Raw genomic sequence first — 23931 nt, 5'->3', positions numbered from 1 at the left:
AGAGGTGGGAAAAAAAGTGCTGAGTTTCTCTCAGCACTTTTTTTCCCACATCAAAACCCCATCAGGAAAATACAGCTTCATCATCAGAATTGGAGGATGACCTAAGCTGAAAATTTACCAATTAACCAAGCAAATGTTGTTGAAACTATACCTTGGACCCGTTTCCTTGGTAAAATTTCAGAAGTACACCCACCGGACCACCAACCACTAGCGACAACAACCAATGGCGCTGTGCAAGGTGTATCACATATTCATTATAATTAAATCTAACTATGCTAAATCTAACCAAACCTGACCTAACAATCTAACCAAACCCTACCTCACCTGACCTGCGCTCCACTTCCAAAATGCAATAAACGGAAATGTCTCAAAACATTTCCCAAAAACCATATTTTGAGCCCAATATCTCTCAAACGAGTGATTTGCAATGGAAAGTATTAGAGCAGCGTGTTGTACGTGAACAAAGTACTTCCTGGAGCACAGACGTTAGTGCGACGGGTGTAATTCTGACATGATGGTTCACTCCCCCAGGGCAGAGGCAGACACCACACACACAAACCCACGGGAATTACTCTTCATTAACCTTCCTGCGTGGCTGTCCTCGGCACAAGCACCACCACTTTACAAATATGACACTGTCGAGCTGCAGGATGACCTTCTTTCTCTTCCTCTTCTTCTTCTTCTTGTGCAGCGATCAGTGTTGCCAAAGGTGGCGGACTTAAAGGCGCTACATTGAGATAAGTGAATTCTGCTAAAAATGCGCTAGGGAAAATTTCGTCCTTTACCCCCCTCTATAGATTAAGATAATGATAAATTCCGTATCAAAATAAGGAGTTTTGGTATGTAATAAAGGTAACAGAACCTGATTGATTGATAGTTTATTGCTGCAGGTAAACAACAAGGGAGAAGGGAGGAACATGCCATCCCAACCCCCAGGCAGGACAGTGTGATTATACAACTATTAATACATGTGTAGGGAGCACCATGAAATTAAAAAGACACAATGGCAGGAAGGAAAGCACAACAAGGGAGGGGGCGGCACCTCCCCCTGGACAATAAGACAATAAAATGTGGGGACGGAGAACATTGCCCAAGCACTAGATGGGAATGAATACAGAGATAGAGTAATACTAGTCCTTAAAGTAAAATACTGCAGAGATCACGGCCTTGTATAGCACGGCAGTAGTTCAGGCTGCCACACACGGCATCACCACCTTGGTGCAAACTGAGGGTGTTCTTTGAGGATAGCAGGGAGGACATCATGGTTCAGGAGCCAACAAATTGTCTGGGGCAGGTCAAGGCAGTCCCGTGGCTTAAACTGAGCAATGAGAGGGCATTCCATGACATAGTGATGCAGTGTGTGGCCCCTCGGCCTGGCACAGAGCGTGCAGCAGACACCAGGGGAGTTACTAACCTCCCAGTAGTACCTATAGCCTAGCCTAAGGCGCATTGCTACCACATCCTGAGGGGCACTGTGTCGCCCATAGGGGTAAACACAGCGCTGGGAGACACTAACATAGTGGAGGCTGCTGGCGCTGCCATTGTCACAGCAGTGTCTGAGTTGGGTAGCAATGCTATCATGTGAATAATGCCTAAGTCTATTCTTAACATAGCTAAGCGTATAGTCAGTGCCAGGGTCCACTGTGTCATCCTGAAGGGCTCGTCGAGCAAGGCAGTCTGCCTTCTCATTGAGCTGGATGCCCACATGAGAGGGCACCCAGGTGAAGTGGACCGTGGCACCTGCGGCCTCAAGGGCACGGACGGCAGTCAGGCACTTAGCTACAAGATCACAGTCGGCAGGGGAGGAGGACACAAGTTCATGCAATGCAGCCTGGCTATCAACAAACAAGTAGACATTTTCGTGCAAAGCTGCTACAGTGTGGAGAGCCTCAAGGATGGCATACAGCTCAGCCCGGGTCGAGGACAGGTACCCCGGCAGCCGCCTGGTAACCTCAATGTCAGTGTACTGGGTGGGGGAAGCGTAATCCCGGATAAACACGCCACAGCCCGACCTGCTGCCATCTACGGAGCCATCACAGTACACATGGACAGCCCGAACACGGGGGTACTTGGACAGTTTGACCATGAAGTGATCCTGGAGGACATGGGGAAGCCAATCACGTTTAGGGAAAGGGAGTTGTTCAACGTCCACACTGACACGATAGGGAGGCCAGGCAGGTTGGGCCGGGGAGTAAACTAGGCCTAAGCACGCTTCTAACACACCAGTCTCTGCTAACATGAGATAAATTTTCCTAAGGTAGGAGGTAACAGGAGCCCTGGAGTCACGGTGCAGAGTTACCAGTGCTTGGTGAAGGGGCACTGCACCAGCATGAAGCAGGCGGCTGACGGTGCGACAAGTAATTTCCCAGATTCTGTCCACAACACGAGGCAGATTCAGTTCTGCCCTCATGACCTCAAGTTTTGCAGTTCTGGGGCACCCCAGAATGAGGCGCATGGCCTCATTTTGAATAAGTTCCAAGGGGTGAAGCTGTGCCGCACTAAACTGTACCAAAACAGGGGCAGCATAATCAATGAGGGACCTGACGACAGAAAGGTAAAACATCCTGAGGACAGGGATGCCGACTCCAAGGCCCCTGTTAGCCAAAACCTTAAGAGGAGCTAACCTAGGAAGGCAGATGTTCTGAACATGAGTGACGCTCTGCACAGATTTCTGGAAGCTGACAGGGGCGCCTAAGTACTTGTATGTAGGAACTCTAGCTAAAGGAGTGCCATTAATGCTGGGCAGATGAGAAACTCTCCTCCCACTGGCTTGAAATTTCGTCTTAGTTTCATTGATGACAAGGCCCATTTGTTCACACAGCGCTGACAGCTGCTCCAAAGCTAAACTGAGAAGAGCAGGACTGCTGCATTGCACAAGGATGTCATCTGCATAGATAATGACCTGAGTATTGCCCGGAAAGGGCCACCGAGCAATTTTGTCCATTAAAATGTTGAAAAGCATGGGGCTGAGGACACCCCCTTGCGGTGTGCCCAGCTCAAACACTTCCTCCGTGGAGGTAGCACCCTGGAAGACCACTTGCGCCCTCCTACCATACAAATAGTCCCTGATCCAGCTTAAGAGTCTTCCACGGACACCCTGCAGAGTGAGTTCCTCCATTATGACATCCTTGTTGGCCCTATCAAAGGCCCCTTTTAAGTCCACAAAAGCGCGACAATTCACGTCTGGATTACTAAGGCACTTAAGAAAACAGTCACTTGTGGAACGGCCCTTCATAAACCCATGTAAGTTTGGGGAGAGCCGGTCCCCCAGCTTATAGAGAAGTCTGTTCAAGATCACCCGCTCTAACAGTTTACACACACAGCTCGTCAGGGAGATAGGGCGAAAGGTGCCATCACCCTTGAGGATGGGAACGATCAATGCAGCTTTCCATGGAGGGGGGAGGCAACCTGCGGCAAACGACATGTTGAACAGGTCAAGCAGGGGGTTGTCGCCTTGCACAACGAGTAAGGCATTAAGAATGTCGTAAGTCAACCCGTCGTGGCCCGGGGCTGTCGACTTGCCATGTTTGACGGCAAGAAGGAGTTCATCGTGGGTAATGGGGACACATGTGTCATCCAGAAGTGTGACGTGGTGCTGAACGAGGGCCATCCGCTGCTCCCTGTGGCGGGCAAGTTCGGCCTGGTGTTGTGCAGGGAGACCAACAAGGGAGGAGGCCCTCTGCCACTGGCACATCAGGTCCTGGGCCCGGCCCGCAGGGTCAGGGTCACTCACCAGCCGTTTGGTCCTCCCTCTCACCCTGTTGACATGGTGCCAAACCTCCCGCAGGGAGCGGGTCTTGCGCACGCTGGCAAGGAAGGCGACCCAGTGTCGTGACCGGGCCTCTTGTCTGAGTTCAGTGAGGTGGCGCGCCACAGCGACCATGGCATCGCGGGCAGCCCGATCGGCGGGGTCCTGCTGCCAGCGCCGCTGGTACGAGGCAAGGGTCCGCTGACAGTTGGAGACAGCCGGGTCCGAGGCGTAGGTCTGCAGGCGGCGCTTGGCGGGCCTTGGAGGGGCCCTGCCAGCTGCAACAAAACTCTCGACGGTGTCCAGCAGGCCGTGGTACAGCGAGGCGGCGTCGGTAAAGGATCCTTCACAGTATGGTACCACGCCCGACTTCGCAACGAGGCGCGGCATCCGGCAGCAGGGACAGCCAACCGCTTCCGGGACACAGCAGGGCAGGCTGGATCGGGATGGTCGTCTCAGGGCAAAGTGGTCACTCAGCAAACACCTGGAAATAAGGGTCTGGGCAGTAAAGCTGGCATGTTAAAAGAGTGACATAGTCTAACCTGCCCCCCTGAACATGTGTGGGCACATTATCCCCCGTGAGGACAGCCGTCTCGGAGGCATCAAGGAAGGCCTTCCAGCGGACACCATTGACATTATTGGTGCGGTGACTACCAAGATCTCGGTGGCGTGAGTTAAGATCCCCCACAAGAACAGTCGGCTCCTCATGAACATAATCAGGAAAGTTAGCAAGATTTAAAGCCCCCGCATGAACATACGTGTTAACAAAAAATAGGGTTTCACCCATATGGAGTAAAGAAACAGTGATATATTCAATGCCCTTATTAATACCCATGTCCTCAAAAACTATTGCCGTCCCCTGTCTGACATACGTAGCCATCCCCCGGGTACTGCCTGCTGCGCCATCTAAGACATATAAATCATACCCCCTCAGGTCCGACACCCGTGGCCCAACCTCCTGAAGAGCAACGATATCTGGCCTATGAGTGATGACATAGGAGTGAAGGTCAGTGAAGCGGGCATGTAGCCCGTTGACATTCCAAGTTAAGAGGCGGACACACTCACTGGTCAGGAGGGGGTGGTTGCCGGTCAAGGAGTGGGGTGATCCGATGATGGAGCTCAGCCACCTGCTGAGTCAGGGAAGCAAACTGCGCCAGCAGCACCTGGAGTGTGGCCTCCCACTGCAGTGGAGGATCAGCAGGTGAAGGTGAAGGACCCGTCTGGCCATGGCGAGGTTCGGCCGTTCCCTCGGCAGCTGCAGTCACCACAGCCGGTGGGGTTGCAGGGGTGTTCTGCATCTGGCCCGCAGGGGGAACCACACTGGCCCCACTATCGGCGTCCATGGCCTCACCAGCAGACGGCAGGGCAGGGCACGGGGCCGGGGCTGAAGCTGGAGCAGGGGCCGGGATGGAGGAGAGCTCACGCACAGGCGGGGGCGTGGAGACTCGCTGCTCCAAGGCCGCCACCCTGGAGATCGTTGCAGCCAGCGTCTCCTGCAGCTGGGTGACTGCAGCGAGGATTTGATGGAGGACAGGGGTCGACCCATCGACAGCGGGGGGACTGGCAGCCGGCACAGGGGGGACGGTAGGCTGTGGCTGGGGTGCCGGAGCAGGAGCCTGGCGAGGCACAGGGGTGGCAGTGGGTGAGGCTGGGGCAGCAGGGGCGGACGAGCCCGGCAGGGGCGGACGAGCCCGGCAGGGGCGGAAACTCGGACGTTGTGGGAGCCCCCCGGGCCCAGGCCGAGGACTGAGGGAGAGGAGCAGGGCGGAACACAACCCTAGGGCGGCCTTGCTGAGGGTGGTGGTCAGGCGCCGCGACCCGAGATGGTTTAGGCTTCATCGGGCAGGAGTGGTAGTGGGCGTTATGCTCACCACCACAGTTGCAGCACTTACGGGGGACGGGTGTGCCCGCCTGGATCTTCTGGAGGCACAGAGCTGATTTGTGCGTGCCCGCACAATACCGGCACCGAGGGGCCGATCTGCAGCGCCACTCCTGATGGCCCCACCGGCAACAGTGGCGACAGATGTCGGGCTCCGCCGTGTAGGGCTCCACAGCCTTACGACCCACTCCGAGGAGGTGCACCTCTGTCGGGACGTGGCCAACCACCGCTCCAAGAAGCTGCGGGCGAGGGGCCGTGCCCGCATACCTGCGCTTTATCCACAGAAAGTTGTCTGGGGTCTCAATGAGGTTGGCATTCATGTAGAGCAGCACATTGTGGATGATGACAGTGTGCTGCCGCTCCGCTGCATTTTCGACCAAAACTACGTCGAGGAACCCCTCAGTGAGGAGCCGCTTGTAGAAGGCGACGTCGTCCCTGACCGTGAGATAAGGTCGGAGCCTACCCTCCTTGAAGAGCGGCTCCAACTCACCGTGCTGCTTCAGTAGAGATGCAAACCACGTGTATTGCTGGGCTGGTGTCAGCCCGGCCTCGGCGGGGAAGTCTAGGCGGCGGCGGGTGGGTTGGCGCGGGGCCGCGGCTGGGTGCGTGTCCTCCAGGGGCACCTCACCGTCGACCAGGACAGTTTCAGAGCTACCAGACTGCACACCCTCCATGGGTGCGGCGGCAGCTTTAACAGGAGAGGCAGTGTGGGAGAGGCAGCCAGGATTATCCGGCTTGAGCCGCTTGCTAGCGCTGGCCACGTGGTCCTCCGAACAAAGGCGAGGGTCAAGTTCGGCAGAGTCGTACATCTCTTCAGTCTCCTCAGACCACAGGCGCCGTTCCTCAGGGGCAGGACACTGCCCGGAAGCCGCCGAGTAGGAATGTTCGTTAGCCATGTCCTCTAGACACCGTTTATTCCGTGGAAGGCAGGGCATCCACGGACGGAGCACAGGACAACGCACGTCTACACAGCACGGCCGTGTAGACGAGACTGGTAACAGAACCTATTATGGTCGTTCCTGCTTCTGCTACATTTCTTAAATAATTTTAATGAAAATACGACCTCCAGAGCCCCGTCAGTGTTAAATGCTAGCGGATGTTCTGCCACCAGGGTAGGGATTAGATCCTGTCGAGTTGCCTTGACTTCTGCAGGAAGATTCCAATATGCCAATGAGCTAGAGCTAGTCTATTTTGCACCGCCTTGGCAACACTGGCAACAGTGCCACAGGGTCAAGCCGCGGTGTGTGAAGGACGTGTGTGTGAGCGGCTCGGAGTTTTTGTGAGGATTTTCCGTCTGTGCAGTATTTTGGTGAGCACTTTACCTAAGAGTTAAGAAGAGATGGGCAAGGACGACTGTGGTGTGTGTGGGAAGGATGTGAATGACAATGGATTGTGTTGTGAAAGGTGTGAGGAGTGGTCCCACCTGACCTGCGTTAACATCAAGACCGCCTCACGGATCCTAGAGCATAGCCTGATCGTGTTCCTGTGCACGGTGTGCCTCGACACAAGCAGGACGGAATGGAAACGGAAGAAAGAGGACAAGGAGGTGCAGACAGAGGCCAACGTGGTGGAGAAGGCTGCCCAAACAAGCAGCGTGCAAGCCGCCCCAGCGAGTGAGCCTGCTGCCCCCAAGATCACCGTGGAGTCCAGGGAAGTGGAGGTGCAGGTCGAGGATGTTGGGGGAGGTAGGGATGGGTGTGGAAGGTGTGAGAAGCAGAAGGACAGGCCACAGGTGAGGAAGGCGATAAAGAGTATGCCCCCCATTCGTGTCGTTGGGGACAGCATGATGAAGAATGTTAAGAGTCAGTTGGGGTGTAAGGCCGAGGGGAGTGGTGTGGAGAGCTTGAGTGGTGCCAGGATTGGAGAAGTGAGGAGGAGGGTTGAGGAGAAGGCAGAAGAGTTTAAGGAAGGCAGCCTCTTGATCATTCAGGGTGGTGGGAATGATTTGGAGAATGTTGGCACGGAAGACACAGTAAGAGAGGTGGTAGAAGCAGTGAAGGCAGTAGAGGGTAAGAATGTGAGAGTGGCAGTGGTAGGGGTTATGAGGCGCCCCAGAGAAGGGGAGAGGTATGAGAGGGTGAGGCAGAGGACGAACATTAGACTCCAAGAGGCACTGCTACAGCTGAAGGTGGAGTGGCTGAGGGGTAAGAAAGGGAATGTTAGCTTTGTAGATTTGGATGGTGTGCTACGGGAAGGGCTGGACTTCACCGTAGATGGGGTCCACCTGAACCAGTCAGGACACGAGAGGATGGGCAGGAGGCTGAGGGAGTGGAGGAATGCTAGGTCCGTCCAGTGTGTGAATGCTTGAGGCGCTAGAGAGCAAGGAAGAGAAACCACCAACCAGGCAGTGAAGCGTATGAACTGTATGAACATTGGATGTATAAATGTGAGAGGATGGGGCACAGGTAAGCTGGATGACATGAGTAAAGAGCTGGATGAGTGGAAGTTTGATCTAGTTGGTGTGACTGAGACTCAGTTAAGAGATGACGTGCGTGTGGATGGGGAAGTGTTTGCTATGATTGGGAAAGGCAGAAAGAAGCAGAATACACGGGAGGAGGCGTAGCCCTACTCCACAGGAAAAGTAAGGGTTTCAGAGTAGAAGAAGTAAATGTAGGGACGAGTGCAGACAGTGAAGATGTGCTAGCAGTGAAAGTGGAGTGTGTCAATGCCAAGGGTAAGTCTGAAAGGTTGATAGTGATTGTGGTGTACATGACGGTGGAAGGTGAGAGCCGTGAGGGAGAACAGAGGGAAGTATGGCGTGGTGAGGAAAGTTATGAGGGAGTATGCCGGAGAGAAAGTTATGGTCATGGGAGATATGAATGCACATGTGGGTGTGCTTGGGGAGAGAATGAACCGGAATGGGGAAATGCTGGATGAGTTTGTGGATGAAATGAATCTGGAAAACTTGAATGTGACGATGGCTAAGGGACGTGTGACGTGGAGTGCGAGAGATCAGGAGTCTGCTATTGATTATGTGTTAGTGAATGGGAGAATGCGTGAGTGTGTGTCTCGTATGTGGATAGATGAGGACGGAATGATTGATGTGGTGTCTGACCACAATATGCTGGTGGTGGAATGTGACCTGTATGCTAGGAATGAAGGTGAAGTGAAGAGAGAAAGAAAGAAATGGAGGTTGAGGGATGTTAGATGGGAAGACTTCCAGGTAGACCTGAGGGAATTAGACTGGATAAATGGAAGTGTGCATGACGTGGATGGAGCCAATAGTGAGTTTGTAGGAAATGTAAGGAGAGCCGCAACTCGACGGATTGGGTATGTGAGTACGAATGGAAGGAAGAGAAAGTACAAGCCATGGTGGAATGGGGAGATCAGGGATGCTAGGAAGGAGCGAAAGAGGCTGAATAAGGTTTGTAGGAGACTGAGGAAAGAGACATGAAAACGTTGAGGCAGAGAATGAATATCAGAATACATGGTCAGAGTATGTAAGGCAACAGAGGGTCACTAAATGGAAGATTAGGGAGGCCAAGGTCAGGTGTGAGAGGAGTGTGATTGAGGCTCTGAAAGAAAAAGGCCTAGAAGGTGGGCGTGAATGGTATAAATTCTTGAGGGGTGAGAGTGTGACTGATAGTGAAACCGTGGAGTGCCTGAAAGTAAATGGTGAGGATATCAGGAACACAGATAGAATGAAAGAGTGTATAAAAGGTTTCTGGGAAGAGATTGGAGGGTTGGGTGAAGTTTTTGAGGTGAGAGAGGGATGTGTAACGCTTGAGAGGAAGGATGCGGTGAGTTGAATGAGAGAATTTGCAGAGAGGAAGTCGAGGTATGTTTGAAGAAGCAGAAGAATTGCAAGGCAGCAGGGCTGGATGAGATCCCGTATGAATTGTATAAGAATGGAGGTGAGGTGGTGATAGACAGGATGACTGAGCTATTCAACTGTGTATGGGAGAATGAGAGAGTGCCTCGAATGGAACGAATGCAGAGTGACTCTGATACACAAGGGAGGACATAAGAGTAAGAAAGAGCTGAAGAATTATAGGCCGATAGCCCTGGCGAATCGGTGGGAAAGATTTTCTGTGCTGTGTTGAATGAAAGGCTGTGTAAGTGGATTGAAGAGAGAGAGTGCTGGGTGAGGAGCAGAATGGTTTTCGCACAGACAGGAGAGCAGAGGACAATATGTATGTGGTAAATGAGATGATAGAGAGGAAAAGGAAGAATGGAAGTCCGTTGTATCTTGGGTTTCTTGATATTGAGAAAGCGTCTGATAGAGTGAACAGGGAGGTGATGTGCAAGGTACTGGAGAAAGTAGGTTTGAGTGATAAGATAGTGCGAATCATTAGGAGCATGTATGTGGATACAAGAGCCAGGTATAGGTTAGGAGCATTAGAGACAGAGTGGGTGAGGAGTGAAAGAGGTGTTAGGCAGGGCTGCATCCTGTCTCCAACTCTCTTCAGTCTGTACACTGAGGAGTTGGCAGCCAGGATGAGGAGAAAGAATGCAGGAGTAAAAGTGGGAGAAGACAGGGTAAGTGTGCTTCTATATGCAGATGATGTGGTAGTCATGAGTGAGTCAGCGGAGGAACTGCAGGAACTATTAGATGTGGTAAATGAGTATGGGAGAGATTTTGGAGTGAAATATAGTAGTGAGAAAAGTCAGATAATGGTTGTGAATGGGGCAGAAGATGAGAGAAATAGGACCTGGAGGCTAGGAGACACAGAGCTAGGGCAAACAGATGCATACAAGTACCTGGGTGTATGGATGAGTCCAAGCGGATGTGAAAGGACAAAGAATGAGAAGATTAGCCTAGTTAATCAATGGGTGGGCCGTCTGGGAAGTGCGGCAAGAATGAGAGCATGTAAGTATGATGTGCTGAGAGAGGTGTGGAAGAGTGTAGCAGTGCCGAGTGTGATGTATGGGATGGAGGTGATTACATGGAGTGAGTTGGAAATGGATAAATTGGAAGTAGGGCAAAATAGGATCGGTAGGTTAGCTTTGAATGCACCAAGGTATGCAGCGGTGGAAGCATTGAGGGGTGATATGGGGTGGAGTACCTTTAGGGAAAGATTTAGGAAGGCTACCCTTAGATACAAAGTCAGACTGGAACGAATGGATGACGCGAGATTGGCACGGAAGGTTTACTTGTGGAGTGTGCATGAGAGCAAATGGATTAAAACTGCATGAGAATGGTTGGTGACAGTGGTATGCGAGTCAGGTGGGTGAGCAGAGAGGAAGGAGGCGTTTCTTTGAATGGAAGGTGACTGACAGAAATAGTGAGGGCCTAGAATGGAATGTGAGAAAGTGGAAGAAAGAGATAGACAGTGCAGTGAAAGGTGACGGTCTGAGGAGGTGGAAGCATGTGATGGAGCGAAAGACTACTTTGGAGTGGTACAGGGAAAAGGAAGCCCCGCAGTGTGTCAGCTGGTATGATGGAAGCCTGGGTGGTGATCTTCTCTTCCAAGCTCGAGCGCAGTGTATGAATGTGAATGCAAGAAACTACAGGTGGTCTGAGTCCCGCAGCAAAGTGTGTCAGATGTGTGACAGGGGTGTGGATGAAACTGTCGTGCATGTGATACTGGTGTGCGGGAGGTACCGGAGAGAAAGGACGGAGATGATGAGGGTGGCACTGAGTGAGATGGGCTGGGATGTGAATGGGAGGATTGCAAGGACAGAGAGGGAATGGATGCTGCTGCTGCTGGGACTGAGTGATGAAGCAAATGATAGAATTATAGAAGCCATGAAGAGTTTTCTGGAAAAGATGTGGTGTGCAAGAAATAGGGAATTGGAAGATTTGTAATGGATACTGCTTGTGTTGTTTTTTATTTTTACAGGGCGTGCCGATACGAAGGCCTGACTCTCCAACGGGTCACCTGTACAGCAAGAGCAAGAGCAAGAGCAGATCTTGATGTCACATGTGACTCGGGATTTCTCCCCAGCCAGGCCTTTGTATCGGCAGCTCCTGTGAAAAGAAAACAAAACATGCGGAAAGTCTATGGCGCATTTCCGAGGGGCTCACGGCCTATGAATATTTACTTTTATCACTGTACAGGTACCTTAATATTTAAAAATACAGTCATCTTATTATGTTGATCAGATAGGATACTTTTGGGGCTACTGATTTATTGTAACTGAATCAATTGATCAATCAATGGGAGCATACCCCGGGGGGCGCGTTGCCTCACCCACCACAGTGTTAAAAGAGGTACTGGGCAGGGTTAGGCGGGGTTCAATAGTGGAAGACTTCCTCTTGTCATCTTTGCATATATTTTTTTTTCCAGAGAGAGAGAGAGAGAGAGAGAGAGAGAGAGAGAGAGAGAGAGAGAAGAGAAGAGAAGAGAAGAGAAGAGAAGAGAAGAGAAGAGAGAGAAGAGAGAGAGAAGAGAGAGAGAGAGAGAGAGAGAGAGAGAGAGAGAGAGAGAGAGAGAGAGAGAGAGAGAGAGAGAGAGAGAGAGAGAGAGAGAGAGAGAGAGAGAGAGAGAGAGAGAGAGAGAGAGAGAGAGAGAGAGAGAGAGAGACGCCTCCTCCCAAATAGCTGCCATCGGCTGATGGCCAAAAAAAAAAGAAGAAAAAAAAAGAAGAAGAAGAAGAAAGAAAAAACGTCCCTTCCCATCCTCTTTCATCCATTCTTCCTTCTTAATTCCTTCCTTCCCGTCTTTGCCTTCATTATTCCCCTTCCCCCTTCTCCCTCCCATTCTCCCCTCTTCTTCCCCTCTCATTTCTCTCTATCATCTATTCATCTTACCCCTCCTTCCCTGCCAGCCTCCTACACACACACACACACACACACACACACACACACACACACACACACACACACACACACACACACATATACCCCTGGCTGACTTATGGTATTTTAATAGTGTGTGTGTGTGTGTGTGTGTGTGTGTGTGTGTGTGTGTGTGTGTGTGTGTGTCCCTACCCTAGCCTCTGTATCTTTGCCCCTCGTCTTAATTATATTCGTCCCCACCCCTAATCTACACCCTATTATACACTCTCTCATGGCCTTGATGTTTTAGGAAGAAGTGTATATCAAGTGACACAATAGAGCTAATATGAATTTCACTGTCGAGGTTTAATTTTATGAGAAAAAAATGAAGGTACAAAAACGTATCTATTCTCATTTGTTTGCACGCCAGTAATACTCATGGGATCTATATTTTTTAAGCTAGTGTTGAGATAGAAATATAGATAGATACATAGATAGGTAGATAGATAGATGGATGGATAGATATATAGATAAGTAGAGAGATAGATAGATAGAAAGATAAACACAAAGAGAGAGAGAGAGAGAGAGAGAGAGAGAGAGAGAGAGAGAGAGAGAGAGAGAGAGAGAGAGAGAGAGAGAGAGATAACATTGCCTCTTAGTAAAACAATCCTAGAATCTCGTAAAGTTGTCACACACACAAAAAAAAAAACGGAAAAAATATAGCAACTACCTGATAGACCATAAAAGGAACCTCAATAGGAGAACCATTAATCTCCGTCATACTAACAACAACAAAATATTATCAGTCTTTTTACCTCTCTTTGTTTTCATTTTTTTCCGCGAGTCAAAGGTGGGGCAAGCCTAGAAGTGAAGCCAGTCAATGCTTTTTCTCAGAGGAATCGGCCGTGTCATTCGGATCCGAAGAGGACCACTGGCCGCCCAGGAATATTTTGGCACCAAGACCAGTCGTTATGCCCATTGGTTCAGGTCAGTCCACCAGCTATTCAGGACCAGGACTGCCGAGAATGGCGAACCAGTTATGCTAATGCCCCCTCCACCCGCAAAAATCCTGGCATGGGGCCCCACCCAAACTTTTTTCCTGGATCCGCGACTGGTCCAGACTACAGTTAGAAAAGGAAGTTTGTCTTTTTTTCCTTTAGTTTATGTTCATTGTGGCTATGACTAAAGAGAAATTCTAAAGGTTGAATCATAGACTTCACAATCTCTTGACGGGAAACGGGGCGCGGGGCCGATTCGCAGGGGGCCGATTTTCAAAAATTTAAAATTTAAATATTTTCAAAACCAAAGCAGCTAGCGACCTGAAACTAAAACAGACACCTCCCTTAGGCATATATGAGTCTCCATGAGCAGCGGTATCAAAAAATTCAAAGTCGTTCCCTAATAAAATCCCGATTAATTGTTTTTTATATAAGTATAACAAAACTTAAAAAGGCTATAAAATCCTCAGATTTTACGCTAGATGCACAAACATCACCAAATGCAGAGATAATCACTTATATTTTCAGAATCAATAGCAATATTTAGCATATCTTATAAGTTTTTGCCCGAAATAGCTACTTATTTTTTTTTTATTTAGTGCAATTTTTTACGTAAGTTTTTAACATCTAATAAATCAATTAATTTTCACATTAGAAACTTAATACTTGAGGAAAGCATGCAGAAACATCTTAATTTTACTCAACAAAAGCAAAATATTCATTTTTCTATATACAATCACAACTTATTTTGGTTGAATTTCGATGTCACTATTGCCGCAGCACGTCTTGCCGGCTATCTGGCCCTCGTCCCTGAACAATCACTTTAGCCTTTTGGCCTATGACTTGTGGGCCCCGGTCAGTTTCCTGGACTTGTACACGTCCCTGTTCCTCGCCGTCTCCTTCCTGCCCTCCTCGATACTGCTCCTCTTCCTGCCGGTCGGCTGCTTCAAGGCCTTGTTCTTCCTCGCTTCTGAGGTCACGTCCTTGGAGAAATTAGCACCGAAACAGTTGAAGAGGGACCTGCTGATGTGCGGCAAGATGGTGTTGGCCAGGTTGTGCCCCTCCTGGCACCTGTACCCCTGCAAGGTCGGGTCTGAGGCCGCCAGGAACTCCAGGAGGTGCCTGAACCCGTCCCTGTGGCGCATGGCAAGGGAGAGGAACCTCAACCTGCGCTCCTTCTTGTCCTCCCTGCACATCAGGGAGTCCCACAGCGACATCCCGAAGGACGCCATGTGGGCCATTGGGAGAGATGGCCGCTTCAGGACCGCCCGGCCCGTCTCCAGCTCTCCCCTGTCGACCAGCTCGACCAGGGCGTCGAACATCACAGAGGGCGGGTCGCCCCTCTCGAGCTCCACGGTAATCTTCATCTCCTCCTGCTGGGCAAGCTCCTGCTTGCAGCACTCGGCCACAGAGGAGTTGGCCTGGACCTTCCTGGCCAGGTAGCCGGCGTAGTTGCCGACCGCGGCGAGGAGCAACTCGTCCGTCGGCGGGTCCGGCTGGTCGTCGGCCAGCTCCCTGGCAAGCTGGCCTTGCCTTGGCCCGGTCCAGGTCGGCCTGCACGTCCCCGGGGAAGAACCCGACGAGCTTCAGCAAATGCAGGCGCTGGGCCAACCTGTTGCTCACCATGAAGTTCTGCACGCTCGTCCAGTAGTTGGCGCCGCACATGGTGCGGCGCTTGCCGAAAGAGTGCTCAGTCGGGTCAGAGTTGGCCTTCCCCATGCACATACTCGACCCCGTAGGACGTAGTTAACATGCACCTCACTACCACACTGCACTGAACACACCACTGCACTGCACACAACACTGAGTCACTGCACTGATGGCGTAGTACGGCTCCTCCACAGTTTACTCCACGGGGTCGCGGCGTCCTCATATCTTGTGTCTCCTCCGTCACTTCCACTCGATCCACTGCCTTCTGTGTCTTCCTGTATCGTCCTCTGGATCCTTGCAGTTGTGGGGAAGGGTACAGAGACGATGAATAACTGTAGGTCCTTTACTTGGAGAGTAAACAGAGGCAGGACAGCGATAATCCTTTACAGAGGGGAAGTGCCCAGCTGACTGCGTGCCTAAGGCGAGTTAGGCGACGCGGGAACTGAGCTGAGTTGCCATGTAGGCACTAACTAAACGTACATTTCTTGTTTCCTAATACGTAAAACTGTGGACTTCACTATCCTACAGTTATCATTCATTTTACGTAAAGATTTCAACCTAAAGTTACGCAAATTTGCCATTTTTTACACAACGTTTTCAAAGTGCACGCATGGTGCTATTTTATATAAGTTACCTTGAATCCTCGACCAAATCACTCTAGAGACACTCCTGCCTGCTTGTATGCACTAAAACTTGAAGATTTCGTCCTGTTTCCACTTAAATTCGGAGTAAGAACGCAGAGTGTGTTTGAGTTGTCGCAGTGAAAGTCGCCATAACAATCGGCCCCTTACGCGAAGCCAGCGCGCCAAGACTGAAGAGATTTCCCGTCAACTAGGTTGAATGCTATTAGTTTCGTCCCTTAGTTTATATTCCACCTGCCCTGTGTCAAAATTATAGTTATGAAAGATGAAGAGATATCAGTTACTGTGGGTGTCGGCTGCCAGGAGATGTGACTAAAGAGAAAAAAAAAAAGTTAAACCGGGTCCGGGCCGGCGGCGTGGTGGCCGTCCAGCGATGTTGAATATTTTACATATCATGAAAATATGAAATGGAAGTACTTAGATACAAAATAAAATATACATACATTTCAATATGATAATATATATACTTTTGCATAATGTACATCTATTTCGTTTGGCGATGAATATCTTTTGTTGAAAACTGCAAGTGTGGCAACAACGCACACCGCCGTAGCCAGGTCTAAACAAACCCACGGGAGTGGCGGGGAGATTGGTGGCAAATATATGTATTCTTCTGTTGCAGAGAACACCCGGGTGTCATTGGCGAACTATTTCAGTTCCTCCCATACCAAAATTATATTGTGAACAGGGAGCGACTTCAATGCAGACAGATGGTTGAGAATTCAATCAGTTGTTGTTTTTTGGTTGTTCATCAGCTGTCGTCCATGTGGTCCATGCTTTGTTTGTCGACAAGCGGCGTGATGGATCCCATCTCCTCAGTACCGAGCGCCCACCATTTTTGTGACGCTATTTTGACGTCATTAACGTCGACGGGACCGTCAAAACGGGATAGTGGGAACCCGGCCTGACACCCTGCTGCTTCAAGTCCGCCACTTTCTCAACGCTGATGGACTCCCAAGGCTGTATACTTGCTGGCAATTGCAAGGCCAACTCGTTATCAGGCCGTGGTGAAATACACACACACACACACACACACACACACACACACACACACCTCAGTCGGCTAGAGCGCCGAGCTGTAAGGCTTCACGGCCAAACAGGCAGCGGTTCGAGCCCCGCTCAGGCCGGATTCTTTCCGTTGACTAGGAGTGGTTACTGTCCCCTCTTGAGCAAGAAGGATGGGGTGTGTGGTGAGTGAGGTCCTGGCAGTACCCAGAGATCGACGATAATGAGCATGCACTTGCTCGTGTCGTGAGGGTACCTGCTGGCGAAAGCGAGTTCAACTCGTAATCAGGCCGTGGTGGATTACACACACACACACACACACACACACACACACACACACACACACACACACACACAGGTACATGCAGGCACACAACAAACAAGCAAGAAAGGAGTAGAAACTGATTAACATTGGAAATGCATTTATTATCGCTCACACTACAGTGTACTAAACACAGCACTGCAATACACCGATTTATCGCATGACTAAATGCAGAGCTGGGCACTTCCGTACCTCTGTCCGCACCTCCGCTCCTCCGGACCTGCGGACCTTTAAACGAGGTGCGGAGGTCCGAAGTGCGGAAAGTTTTTCAAAAGTGCGGAAGTAACAGGTGCGGAACGGCAGTATTTTAAGTCCGTACCTCCGCACCTGAGGTTTTCAAGGATAAAAAAAATGAAAACGACAAACAGTCCGCGCTCTGCAGTAATACTTCCGGTCGTTTACGCGGTCTGTGCTGCAGGGCATGCTTTCCCGCCACTTGAGTGACGTCACTCATTCAGATTTACGGCCCGGTTCAAAATATACCGTTTGTCGTCCGTCTTAAAGGAAGTGCGTCATCAATGACAACACCACGTGCACGGATAGCAAGAACCCAAGGTGTTGGTTTCCTTACGTCGAGACACACGTGTCCTGTTGCCATATTGTACAAAACTGGGAATGAAAGAAACGGTCACAATAATAATAATAATAATAATGATAATAATAATGCTGCTGCAGTATTGCCTTGTATTTCTTTTTTTTAAGGTACGGACTAGATTTTTCAGGCGCGCTTTAATAGTTTTGGGTACGGTACCGGAGGTGCGGAGGTGCGGTACCGGAACGAGTGAAAAAATTTTAGGCGCGGAAGTACAGGTACGGACTATATGTGTTTCGAGGTGCGGAGGAGCGGTACCGGACTACCCGATATCCAGTAACGCGCCCAGCTCTGACTAAATGTGAATCGATTCTCAAAATTATTAATGAGATCGAACGAGAAAAAGATGCCTCCACTGAAGGGAGTGAACAGCTATATGAGTTTGCTGCTGATGTTCAGTTGCTGAGGGGGAGTGGAAGTGAATAGGAGTAACAAGCACTCCAACAAGACCTGGATAAGATTTGGGAGTGGAGTCGTAGATGGAAAATGGAATTTAACACCAGAAAGTGCAGTGTGATGGAATTTGGAATTTGGCAAAAGCAAAAGGAAAATTTCATGGAATTATACATTAGGAAATAAGAGCATTAAGAAAACATCAATGGAAAAAGCCTTGGGAGTAACTGTATCGGATAATTTTGTCGCCAGAGAAACACACAAACATAGCTGTAAGTGTGACATAGGCCTACAGCCTTGTGAGAAACATAAAAGTTGTTTTTCAATATCTGGATGAGGAAATGATGAAGAAACTGAGTGTAACCATAATACGTCCAAGGTTGGAGTACGCAGCAACAGTATGGTCACCGAGTATAATGACAAATAATATAAGGAGAGAGGATTCCTGGACTAAGACTTAACATACGAAGAGAGACTGAAGCAGCTGAACCTATACTGACATTGGAACAGAGGAGGGAGAGGGGAGATCTGGTTGAGGTAAGTATACAGGGTACTGAGTTTTTTTTCTTTTCTTTTACAGCAAAGGAAACAGCTCAAGGGCAAAAAAAAAAAAAAAAAAAAAAAAAAAAAGCCCGCAAATCACTGCTTCTATAAACAGAGTTAAGAGGAGCGGCCAAAAGAGAGGTCAATTTCAGGAGGAGAAGTATGCTGATACTTTCCTCTTGAAAGAGTTCACGTCGTAGGCACGAGGAAACACATATGAAGGAAGATTGTTCCAGAGTTTACCAGTGTGAGGGGCGAAAGAGTCAAGTTGCTGGTTAACTCTTGCATAAGGGCAGGGTCTCTGGATGGAAAAAGTGGACTAAAAAGATCTAATAATATGGGATAGGCCTACAAGAGAATCAAGAGGTCATGGAAGGAAAGTGAAAAAGGAAGCCTGTAGAAGAACCATGAAGAAGAATAGCTTTCTACAAAGAGTGGTGGATAGCTGGAACGGCCTGGAAAAGGATGTCCATGCAAAGACCATTTATGATTTCAAGGCCAAGTTGGATTATAGTAGAGTACATACAGAGACGAGACAATACGAGCGTGGCTCCTCCCGTATACCACAACTATATGTTAACACACACACACACACACACACACACACACACACACACCTACAGGATATCTTGGCTGAACAAGACAAACGTCACGATCAGGGCCACAAAACAGGCGGCGAGCAACACCTTGGAGGCAGTGTTGCATCGTTTGGCCGCCAACAATTTTTTCTTCAGGATTGTCTCTGTGTCCACCTTCGAAAGCCTAAGAGAATTGACAAGCGCAATGGCAACCACAACAGCAAAGGAGAGGAAGATCAAGACGACATACCACACGTCAATTAACTTATAGTACGGGGTTCTGACGTTAGTGTTCATCGCCTGAGAGAAGAGAGTAACGAGGACAAGGAGGGCGGTCAGCGTAACCATTATTCTCTCGTTGAAACACTCGAGGGGGAAGAAAAGAGACAAGTAACAGATGAGAAATATGAGGGAGCTTGGAAAGAAGCTATTTGTGATATGGTAATCAGGCTGTGCCGCTAAATGAAGGACAAAGGTTATCATTTTATGGAAATTCAAGTAATGTTCCTGGATCGATATCTTCTCGAGACAGAAATCAAGAAGGTCCTTGTCATTTTGGTATTTTATATCCTGGCAACTTCCGTCCGCGGGAATTCTCCATGGTCCTCCAGCTGGTGAAAAGGTAAGGTTACACATGTACCTGCCGAATGGGTATCTGGACAGCCGCAACTGACACGGGAACTCCACTTCAAGGCTCAGCACTTGCGTGATGTTTGGCCTGGTGAGCGTTATGCCTGTGAAGGGAAGATTGGAGGGGAGGAGCAGAGTTTGAGGGAAGGAGAGAAATGGTATAGGGAGAGGAGAGGTGAAAAGGAGTAGAGAGTAGAGTAAGAGTAGGAGTTGAGAGGAAAGGGAAAATGAATGAAAGTAAGAGGAAATTGAAGAGAAGGAAGAGGAGATTGAAGGGAAGTGAAGATAAGAAGAGGAATGTATTGAAAATGAAAGGGTAGGACAAATATTATGTTTTCGGAAAGGAAATGAATGAACGGACAGCGAGAGGTGGAAAGAAGGAAACGATTAAAAAGACATAGACAAGGAAGATAAGGGAAAAGTGAAATTGGGGAAAAGAAAAAATGTGACATTAGTACTTGGTATCTTCTGTTTCTTCATATATTGAAGGAAATAAGTATATCAATATGCCACAAATGTGTATCCTTGTGTTAACCTCTTATCATACATAGAATAAACCTTTCCATGTGTTGGGACCCAGAAGACAGCAAACAGCAGGATGACTATAACAACACGGATAAAAGTAACCCCAATAGGAGGCAAATACCGGATGTAGATTTGGAGACAAGAATCGTAAACATCTGATACGAAAGGGAAGGAAAGCAATGAGTCAGATATACAAGAGTCGTAAATATCTGATACGAAAGGGAAGGAAAGCAATGAGTCAGACATACAAGAGTCGTAAACATCTGATACGAAAGGGAAGGAAAGCAATAAGTCAGACATACAAGAATCGTAAACATCTGATACGAAAGGGAAGGAAAGCAATAAGTCAGACATACAAGAATCGTAAACATCTGATACGAAAGGGAAGGAAAGCAATAAGTCAGACATACAAGAATCGTAAACATCTGATACGAAAGGGAAAGAAAGCAATGAGTCAGACATACAAGAGTCGTAAACATCTAATACAAAAGGGAAGGAAAGCAATGAGTCAGACATACAAGAGTCGTAAACATCTGATACGAAAGGAAAGGAAAGCAATGAGTCAGACATACAGGAGTCGTAAACATCTGATACGAAAGGAAAGGAAAGCAATGAGTCAGACATACAAGAATCGTAAACATCTGATACGAAAGGAAAGGAAAGCAATGAGTCAGACATACAAGAGTCGTAAACATCTAATACAAAAGGGAAGGAAAGCAATGAGTCAGACATACAAGAGTCGTAAACATCTGATACGAAAGGAAAGGAAAGACAAGATACAGAAAATAGATACCCAGAAGGCGGGGTCAGAAAGTGGGATGACCATTCAGATTGGGTCCCAACACATGACCTACTAGTTTTTCTTTCCCGCCTTCCCCCCACACTCCTCCCCTCTCCCACTCTTCTCCCTCATCTTCTTCCACTCGCCATGCTCTCCCACATCACACTCCACCTCATCCTTTCTCTCATCGTTCCCATCTCCCCCCCTTTCGCCTCGCCCTTCCCTTCCCACTCTTCCAGTCTCACATCCTCATTTTCGTCTCATTCCACCCATCCCCGATCTCTCCATTCCCACTCCGCCCTTCCTCACCTGTTCCCCCATACCTGCACCCATCCACTACCACGTATCACATTCCTATTGTATTCTTCACTCACCTCTTATTCCCTCCCACATTCCTTTGTCCCACATTGCCACCCTATTCAACCCTACCCTTCCCTCATCTTATCTCACTCCCACCCTATTTCTGCCCCTCTTCCCTCCCGCCCACGTCCCATTATTTCTCATCACCATGCACCACATGCACACCCACACTCACCCATCAGAGGATCTTCAAGATGCATCTCCACCGTGCCATCAAATGAGTTGAGAGAACAGTAACTGCTGTTGCGGCGAGGGTGAATGGATGGTCCATTGGTGTACCCCGCAAACATAGTAAAGGAAGGCGTCCAGACCTCCTCACACGGGAAATGTCCTTTTTCCTTGAAATTGGTAAGTCCAATACGTAAATCTTGCCACTTAAAGGTTATCTTGAGCTCCACGCTGGCCTTCCCTTCCACAGTGGTTATCTTGTCAATCGTTATAACTTCCACCTCGTAGGAAACATTGCTCCGTTGGTATCGTGTAATGTAGTTTTCAGCTATTGCTGAGGCGCTGCAGTGCCTATGATTGCTCCTGCCTGGGGCGTCTGTCCATGAGTCGCACTTTCCTCTGCGAAACAGACACACGTCGTTGTCAGAGGAGAAATAGAGGGCATTACAGACTGTGAAGGTGAGGAGCTCTGAGGTAGTGTCTGTACCAGAGTCATTAGAATTGTCTGTGAGAGTGTCTGTGAGGTCATCCAGACTTGTGCGGTGCCAGCGGCGGCGGCCCATCACCCACGACCTCTGGTGGAACTCTTCGCTGTGTAGTTTTGACCTCAGCGTCCACCCCAACTCTCCCTGGTAGATGGCGCTCGTCATCTTCCCTTGGAAGTAAAATGTCCCGTCCGGTAGCGTCCTGAAGGTGTAGTGGCGGTCAAAGTCTGTGATGCGTCCGAAGAGGGTGTACGTCAGGCCTTCAGGAACCAGGCAGAGTGCGCAGTCCAGCTCACTGAGGCACGACAGCTCCCCTGCCCCGCCACCCCCCAGCAGCACGGGGCAGAGGGCAGCGGGGCCAACATCCATTACTTCACTACTACTCGCCCAGGTCAAATACTTCCCTGTGGAGCAGTTATGCGCCTCCACTATACCATCAGTCACCGCCGCCTCCGTCGGAAGGTCTCCTCCAAGGCTTTGACACAACCGTAGGAATGCCTGGTAGCGTCCGGGCCCCTGGAGTCTCACTGTCCGGGGGGGTGTCCTCAAGCAGGGGTCCTCCGGCAGCTCCCCCTCCACGGTCAGAGACTGGCCATAGATAGACCAAGAGTCGTCCAGGGGGTGAGTAAGGACATTCTGGGCCACTAAAGCAGAACAGTTAGCAGGAATTCGCTTGCTGCCCCCTTCCTCCACCTCCTCCACCTCCACCCCCGGCAGCAGGGTGAGCCCGGTGACCATGCCAATAAAGAAGTTATCGAAGCACACATCCACGCCGTCCTGCCACCCCTTCCACTCATTCATCAAGCCGCCGGCAGGGGTGTCATGGCGGCGGCCGTGCAGGGACGCCCACACCTGAAGGGGAGAGTGATGGCACCCATTACTCCCCATCACCTGTTCGTCACTCCCTCATCACCTGTCCCTCACTCCCTCCCTTCCTCCTTTGCTACCTTGTTGTATACCTGCATATGAAAGTCACGATGATAATGATAATAATGATAGTAATAATAATAATAATAATAATAATAATAATAATAATAATAAAAACAATAATAATAACGACTATTTACCTTATACCTCCATGAATCTCGCTCATCCTCCGTTGCGGGCGTGGCTTGGGTGACGGACACGCCCACACACACACTGTTCCACGCCTCTGCGGTCAGCGTATCGTTCAGCTTAGTCCTTTCGGTGTGATTCCCCACAAAGAATGCGAAGGAGTCGTCAATACCTGTTGGAATGGTGATACTGCAACTTTGCCATTCCCAGTTCAACAGGTAAGACAGGTAATGGGAGGGATAGACGAGTGGGCTAGAAGGACAGACAGACGGACAGATATACTTAATGAAACGCTCAGACAGGAAAATTTATATATACAAACAGACAGCCAGACAGATAAATACATGGACAGGAAGGTGGTGGCTGAGTGGTCACCGTGCGGGCGTGGTGTCCTGGAGGACCTCGGCTTAAGTCCCGCCCGCCGCTACAAACTGAAAATTTTCAGTCATCGCCGATCGAGTGTCTTAGGCTATCCACATGCTTTCCTGATGACCGCCTATCAACCCGGACTCCACCAAAACTCTCCAAAGAGGATCAACTGGAGCTCCGGGGGCCAGCATGAGCCAGACGATATGGCGCCACAATGAAAAATTCTTGCCTGCGCCATTAATGGGGTGGAGCCGAAGAGTAGGCCCCAGCAAAAAAGCCTACCGGCGCTATCGGCCGAAAGTAATAAAAGGGAGAACAAACAAACAGACAAAGACCTGCGGCCACTTTCACAGTTCGCCATGATGGGTTAGTAAGTTTCCAAACCAATACTAAAGACTTCGAAACTTCACTGTACAGTGTTTGGTGTCGATATTTAAGTTAAGAAAGATGAGGAAACCACACGGGAAGTCTCTTACGTATCGAAAGCCCTCACCATTGTACAGTGTAGAAGATTACCGTAAATAGTTTAGTTTGGGCGATTACGAAG

General features: G+C 49.4%; 3 protein-coding genes across 9 annotated transcripts in view; all 3 read right to left on the bottom strand.

The window, feature by feature from the left end:
- Positions 1–23931, bottom strand: part of LOC127000181 (uncharacterized) — a 72045-nt gene that overhangs the window by 6316 nt on the left and 41798 nt on the right. The window lies entirely within an intron of this gene.
- The window catches only part of LOC127000365 (uncharacterized), a 60018-nt gene that overhangs the window by 5467 nt on the left and 30620 nt on the right, over positions 1–23931 (bottom strand). The window contains exon 1 of one of the 6 annotated variants that reach the window (XM_050864019.1): positions 584–728. The exons of 3 other annotated variants lie outside the window; for them this stretch is intronic. The gene's annotated coding sequence lies outside the window, so the exon portion shown is untranslated. Of the gene's footprint in view, positions 1–563; positions 729–23931 lie in introns of those variants that run through there. 2 more of the 6 variants (XM_050864021.1, XM_050864023.1) reach the window with 2 other exon arrangements.
- Positions 16956–23931, bottom strand: part of LOC127000366 (uncharacterized) — a 12371-nt gene continuing 5395 nt past the window's right edge. The window contains exons 2-4 of one of the 2 annotated variants that reach the window (XM_050864026.1): positions 23027–23187; positions 21482–22811; positions 16956–19744 (exon numbers count right to left, since the gene is read on the bottom strand). In XM_050864026.1, coding sequence (XP_050719983.1) covers positions 19050–19744; positions 21482–22811; positions 23027–23187 — 2186 coding nt within the window. In that variant the 3' untranslated portion in view covers positions 16956–19049. The remainder of the gene's footprint in view (positions 19745–21481; positions 22812–23026; positions 23188–23931) is intronic. The other variant, XM_050864025.1, reaches the window with a different exon arrangement.

The sequence above is a fragment of the Eriocheir sinensis genome, chromosome 18 (genome assembly GCF_024679095.1).
Source record: "Eriocheir sinensis breed Jianghai 21 chromosome 18, ASM2467909v1, whole genome shotgun sequence".
Lineage (NCBI taxonomy): Eukaryota > Metazoa > Arthropoda > Malacostraca > Decapoda > Varunidae > Eriocheir > Eriocheir sinensis.
This window is presented reverse-complemented; position numbering and strand designations above follow the sequence as displayed.